Consider the following 6,708-nt stretch of genomic DNA (forward strand, 5'->3'; position numbering starts at 1 on the left):
TATATATGCGTGTGTGTGTGTGTGTGTGTGTGTGTGTGTGTGTGTATGCGCGCGCGCGCGCATGAGTGTGTGTGTCAAGTGTGAGCGTGCTATTGACTGCTATGTAGTGATTACCATTCCGGTCGGATGGCACCAGCAAGCCGCTGTAATTAATAACCCCATAATCCGGGTTGGGGTGGATGTCGGCGAAGAACACACACAGATTCAGGACAGAGGTTTACAGAAATAAGGCGTATCCTTATGGTAGCTCTATATAAGAAATTATAGCTGCTATTATCCCTCCCAGACAATGATAACTATCTGCTTCAAAAGAAGATTAAAGGTTTATACAAGTTCAGAGTTCTTGGAAACCCGGATCGCATTATCAAAACTAAACTGAGATTGATGAGATTTCATCTCGCTGTCAGTATTGCATTGAGACTTACCACATTCAAATAAAGTGCGTGAAATAATAATTCAACCTCTGGTGTTGTTTTGCAAACGATTAACAAAACAGATGCTGGTACAAAGTCGAGTTGAAATGCGATTATGGTTGTCCCGTACACACTTTTCTATATTGATTCACGGAATTTCAATTCTGACTCCCTTGTTTTGTTTTAATCCGTATTATTTACAAGAAACATCAGGTTGAATCAAAATTATCAAATGGATTTCTTGAAGGTGCGGTCTTTCCGGATTTTAGTGGATTAAGATCTTTCATTTAAAAACAGTAGCCTAAATTATTTGTTGACTCACTTCGAACCATATGTTTATTCACGAATTATTATTATTATTATTATTATTATTATTATTATTATTATTAATATTATTATTAAGATGGTTATTCTATTTGTTTTATTTTATTTTATTCCATTTGTTTATTTATTTATTTTTATTTTATTTATTTTTTGCCTTTGTTTATTGAAATCCGCGTGTTGTTTCACCAGAATAAACATCTTTCCAGTCCAATGTTTATTACTTATCATTGCTGTTACTTTACACTTAGTCTTCATTAACAGTGTAATGCGTCTATCATCAGCTCTCTCTTTGATGTCAAGTGGCTACACGGGACCCGTTTGATGTCTCAAATTAAAGAATGAATTGACTGCGATTCGCCTGCCACCAAGAGCCCATAACACCTCAAACCCGGTGTAAGAAAACACAGCTTGCACCCAGTGATGTAGCGATAAATAGGTGTGTATAACCTGTGATATAGGGTCATTGCAAAACATGACCACCGACAGTACTTACAAAGACATTACTTCATAATTATTTTCAGGTTTTCTGTTAGTGATTTACGTGCGTTTGATACTGGCCATTAAGATTTGGGAGAATTTAAACGTATGTCAATTTAAAAAGGTGTATGTAAAGTCTATCCCCTTATTAGAAAAGGAGCTGAAACCGGTTTATACTCAGCTTTTACTCCCCAATTTTACTTTATTTAACCAATACCTTCTTGGAGATGAGTCTCCAAGTTTGGTTCGGCAACTTTCTTCTGCATTTGTGTATTAAAAAGAAACTTCAGACAAAGAAAGTTAATCAGTCACTGACACCAAATATTTACAGTTGTGCAAACGGACAAAAAAAAATGTGAATTAACACAAAAAAAACGGTGGTAGGACAGACGAGAACAAATAACAAATGAAATAGATTGGCGAGCCATAAAATGAGATTTGAAACCCCATTCAAATAAGAGCTCGCGAAGTCAGTGCACTTATCCGAGAGAGGGAGAGAGAGAGAGAAAGAGAGAGAGAGAGAGAGAGAGAGAGAGAGAGAGAGAGAGAGGAGGGAGGGAGGGAGAAAGAGAGAGAGCGCTGTTTGGTGTGTGGTGTGCATGAGAGGGGTGAGATTTGAGAAATAGGAGGGGCTTCTAAACGACTAGAAATGTCAATCTGAGCAAGGGAGTCCCAATAATCTAAAGCAATCTGTAAGGACCTGACCTTAGTCCATCCAGATCAATAGGGAAGTGAGGGTGGAAAGAAGAAGAAGAGGAAGAAATAAGGGGCGCAACCGGATCGTTTACACTGGCTGTTCCCGAGGAAATATAGACTTCCCTTGCTTGCACCTTTTGTTGCTCACATGCTCACACTGTAAAAGTGGATATCGAGGCAATTCCCTTGCTTTGTGTGATTGCAGCAGACTTTTTCCCCCTTTCCTGCCACCATGTCTTTCCCTCAGCTGGGATATCAGTACATCCGACCGATATACCCACCGGAGCGCCAGGGGATCGCCAGCAATGCCCGGGCCGGGACAGAGCTCAGTCCGTCCGGCGCACTCTCCAACGTCCTCTCCACTATGTATGGATCTCCTTTCGCCGCAGCAGCGCAAGGCTATGGAGCGTTTCTCCCCTACTCAAACGATATATCAATTTTCAATCAATTGGTGAGTAACTCTTTGCTCTCGTTAAGTCTCTTATAAGTCAGTCTACATGTTACACTTTAAAAGAAACGATGAAACTACGCGGGCCTCGACGTGAGCTTTATTGGCACTTTTTAAGTGTAAACTTTAGGAGCGCCGTGGTGAACTTTGTCGTTGAATTGTTTTGTGAAAATGAGTTAAAAGTGGTTAAAAATTAACACATTAACAAATCGAGCTTTCGGTTGAAGGTTTAGCCGAAAAAAATAGAAAACTGAGTGAATAAAGAGTGAATAAAATGGTGTAAAGTGCTGTGGGAGGTTTACAGGTATAGGTGGGGTAGCCTATAAGTTTGTAAAAGTGAAGTCTTTCCTTCGAAGTATTTGATTTATAGAAATTAAAAATATCACAAAATTTCGTTCATTTTTTAGGCTAGTGGGACGTGAATAACAATTTAAGTTGTGACAAAAAATACGTTAACCATTTTGTTTGTTTACACTTCAATGATAACCTCATTATTGTTTTATTGCTGTAAATCCACAAAGCTTACTGTGGGATCATGATAATATGTGTCATGAAGAAGAATTTCAGAACAAGTATTTGTTTATGGTATTAATTTTTAAGTCTGATAAATCCCTCTGACTCTTGGATTCTTTGTCTTTGCAGGGGGCTCAGTATGAACTGAAAGACAGTCCCGGTGTCCAGCACCCAGGGTTTGCCCACCATCACCCTGCTTTTTATCCATATGGCCAATATCAGTTCGGTGACCCGTCCAGACCCAAAAACGCCACCAGGGAGAGCACCAGCACCCTGAAGGCCTGGCTCAGTGAACACCGCAAGAACCCCTACCCAACCAAGGGCGAGAAGATCATGCTGGCCATCATCACCAAAATGACTCTCACCCAGGTGTCCACCTGGTTCGCCAACGCCAGGAGGAGGCTAAAGAAGGAGAACAAGATGACCTGGGCCCCCCGGAACCGCACCGACGAAGAGGGAAATGTTTACCCCAGCGATCACGAGGGGGAGGAGGGGGACAAGAGGGAGGACGAGGAGGAGATCGACTTGGAGAACATCGACACGGAAAATATCGAGAACAAGGACGACTTGGACGACCAGGACGACCTGCATTCAGATATAAAACTAGACGGGAGGAGTGACTCTGAGATTTCTGACGGCTATGAGGATTTACAAGGGCCCGACCAGAGGTTTCTAAAGGCTGTGGGGAAAGAGGGTAAAGACGTGGAGAGAGGGGGAGAGCACTTCCACAGTCACCACCTCCACCATCACCACTCTTCTTTGGAAATCAAAACGTCCCAGCCAAACGGGGAACAGCTCAAACTGAACCCGGTGTCCGTTAACTCACCGCCCTCAGAAAACAACCCAGCCCCAGCCCAAAAGCCAAAGATTTGGTCTTTGGCAGAGACAGCCACGGCCCCTGACAATCCGCGCAAATCGCCACAAATGAACGGCAGCAACTCCGCAGGGCCGGCCGCCCAAACCATAATAACCCCTCACAGACTCATCTCTTCTTGTCCCGTTGGGAAAATCCAGAACTGGACGAACCGAGCCTTCTCGGCGCATCAGCTGGCTTTACTGAACTCTAATCATTATCTGGGACTGGCAAACCAGGCCACTGCCACCAGCCTGGCCCTCTACAGCAGCAGGCAAACGGAGGACAAGAGTCATAGTTCAGAGACTCCAGTCACAGGTACATGTCCCCGACACTGAGACGCGCATGTATAAATAACTACAAAAACAAAGACACTAGTCCATTGCCCGTCATTCATTTCTATTATTTTAGACCTCCTTTTGCCTTCTTTGCCTGTTGATGGATTTCTTTCTCTCTAGGCCACACAGATGAACAGTGTTACAATGTTACAGCTTACAGAATACAGTGTGTGTGCGTGTGTGTCTGTGTGTGTGTGTGTGTGTGTGTGTGTGAGTGTGTATGTGTGTGTAACTGCTTTGAAAAATGTCCGAGAGGTTTATTAAAGCAAGTGCAGATCAGAAAGCATTTAAGAGAAAAGACAAATGTTGAATTGGGTGAAAAGTGTTGTTGATTTGTATGCCCCCTTTTCTTAATTTGGTGTTGTTACATCCATGTGATATTAAGGCCCAAGTGCTTGTATTTAATTGTTTACATAGAGCCCATTAAACCAACCAACTTTCAACACTAAATTCACTGATGCCCAGCATGGGCTCTGATAATAGGCAGTTTAATTAATGCATTTTAATTTTCATTGCCACTATTTCAGAGAGAACTTAGTGCCTTGGATGCAGAGAAAAAGTTGTTAAAAACAGCTTTCCACCCAGTTCAAACATAGCGAGGATGTCAGTTGATGACATTTGGGGATTTTCTTTTTGATGTCATATCACATTTTCTGTTTTAAACGACATATTTACCCAAATTAGCTTTTATTCTAAGATATTTTTTTTATCCCTGTGTGTGCGCTTGTGTTATTTCGTCAAGGCCTATGTTACACTTACTTGTTTGGTCATGCAAATGAGCTCAATGCAAATTCACTACAGGCTCGTTTTTGAAAGGCAATTGTCACTTTTATATCACTTTGTGTTTTAGCTCTTCATGAGGCTATTGTTAGTGGTTTTTTTCTTCTTTTTTTTTTTTAGATCACTACATTTTTTTTTTCATTCTGTTTTATCCCTGTGTATTTCAGACCTCAGAACCAACTAGAAGCAGCGGTGGTTCTTTCGGCTCTTTCCTCTCCATAACCCCTCACTCATCCTCTTTTTTTGTTTTTTTGTTTTTGTTTTTTTTTTTTGCTTTTAATTTGAATATGGAATGTAAAATAAGAATAATACATCTCTGTATACTTACATTGTAAGCATGTCCTGTGTAAAACTGCTAATGTAATAATGTATGAACCTGTAGTCTGTGAGTTTTTTTTTTTTCTTTTTGTAAGTTCTGTGAGGATTTGATGTTCAAATGTTTTGTATATAAAGTTAAGAATATGTACATACTTGTGAACCAAATTGTACAAGAAAGTCTATATTTTGGCTAATAAATGAATTGCTGCAACTTTAAAAAATGGTTGGTTTTTGGCCGAGCTATTTTGACAGCTGCTTTTGATGCTTGGTTGTTATTGTGCCATTGCAGCTGGAATTGCATTGCTTTGGTTTTGCATGTGTGTTAGTGGACAGCCTGAGGCGCAGACTTCATCCTCCGTGATAAGTAAATATTCGAGAGGGATTTATCATACTTTCATAGTAGAGGGACTTAAGGCTAATTAGCCAGTATTGCGGCATACATTTGGATATTAATGTTGTGGGATTATCCTCATAGAGGCGTAGTGGTCGCATTAAAATGAATAATTCTTTCATTAATTTTCGTCTGAAATGGTATGGTCTATAAAGAGACTTTAGGTAATGAATGGCTGTTTGAGGATCGTTGGTGCCTCAAAGTGTTCAGTTGATCCTAAAGATGGATTTTAGCTTTGCAGTGCAACTCCCACATCTCATCATGCTCGATTTGTAATGCTTTTTTCCCCTCACATATATCATACATTTCCTCCCAACTAACGCTGCCTTTATAATTGTAATATATCGTCGCTGTAAAACTAATAATAACATCATTTATTTTGTTTGTCCGTGATGTGATCATTTGCATGTGTGAGCCCTTATCAGAGGAAGTTTATGTAAACTTAGTGTTGGAGCTCCCTCTACAGTCACTTGCAGTCGGCCATATTCTGCTGCAAGTACACACACACACACACACACACACACACACACACTTCTGATGCAGCTTGAGTGGGTTTTGGCCCATTCCTAATTTATCCATCAGATGTGATTAAAAAAATCGATAGAAACATTTACTCCTATAAATTTGTCACAATGCCGTATTTTTTAAAACGTGTTTTCATGCTTTAATGTTGTGTTTTTATGATTTACAAACGCGGTGCATCTGTGTAAAGGAATCAGTAGATGTTTTAATGTTTTTAAAAAAAATCATCCATGGATTAAAAAAAAAAGAAAATTCTATTTCGTCCAAAATGTTAAAAAAAAAAAATATTGAATAAAAACAGACATTCAGTTTAGGCCACAAGAGACAAACCTTTCAATGTAAAAATGATTTACAACGTACCAAAAATGTACCCAAAGACACGATAGATAAACTATTATAATATAGCATGTAAAATATGTCAAATTTAGTAGACCTATTGTTTATATTCGTCAGTGAGTGAAGTATTTTTAAAACATGATGGCAGCCATGCTGGACTTACAGATCACAGGACTTCTAAATCATCCATGAAAACGCATTCAGTCGTTTATCTCTGTTACCTCTTTGAAATCATGCTGAAATAAAAGAAAGGAAAATGAAAAATGAAAAGTAGGAAAGGGAAGAAAGAAAAAAAAAAC

At 39.7% G+C, this 6,708-nt stretch overlaps 1 protein-coding gene across 2 annotated transcripts; it reads left to right on the forward strand.

The window, feature by feature from the left end:
* The first annotated feature begins 1,833 nt into the window (after positions 1 to 1,833).
* irx3a (iroquois homeobox 3a) lies at positions 1,834 to 5,141 on the forward strand. Of its 2 annotated transcripts, XM_067594806.1 has the most exons (3): positions 1,834 to 2,361; positions 3,001 to 4,042; positions 5,010 to 5,141. In XM_067594806.1, exons 1-3 carry the CDS (start codon positions 2,143 to 2,145, stop codon positions 5,024 to 5,026), a joined length of 1,278 nt encoding a protein of 425 aa, XP_067450907.1. In that variant the 5' UTR covers positions 1,834 to 2,142; the 3' UTR covers positions 5,027 to 5,141. The 2 variants fall into 2 exon arrangements, with proteins under 2 accessions (XP_067450907.1, XP_067450899.1); XM_067594798.1 differs by having other exon boundaries at positions 1,835 to 2,361; positions 3,001 to 5,141.
* Positions 5,142 to 6,708: the final 1,567 nt, after the last annotated feature.

This window comes from Thunnus thynnus, chromosome 1 (assembly GCF_963924715.1).
Source record: "Thunnus thynnus chromosome 1, fThuThy2.1, whole genome shotgun sequence".
Lineage (NCBI taxonomy): Eukaryota > Metazoa > Chordata > Actinopteri > Scombriformes > Scombridae > Thunnus > Thunnus thynnus.

Bases quoted from the DNA above. Each gene is read 5' to 3' on its own strand.
- irx3a (XM_067594798.1), top strand. From the start codon at position 2,143: ATGTCTTTCCCTCAGCTGGGATATCAGTACATCCGACCGATATACCCA. The intron at 2,362-3,000 runs GTGAGTAACTCT...TTGTCTTTGCAG, and splicing joins TATCAATTTTCAATCAATTG to GGGGCTCAGTATGAACTGAA.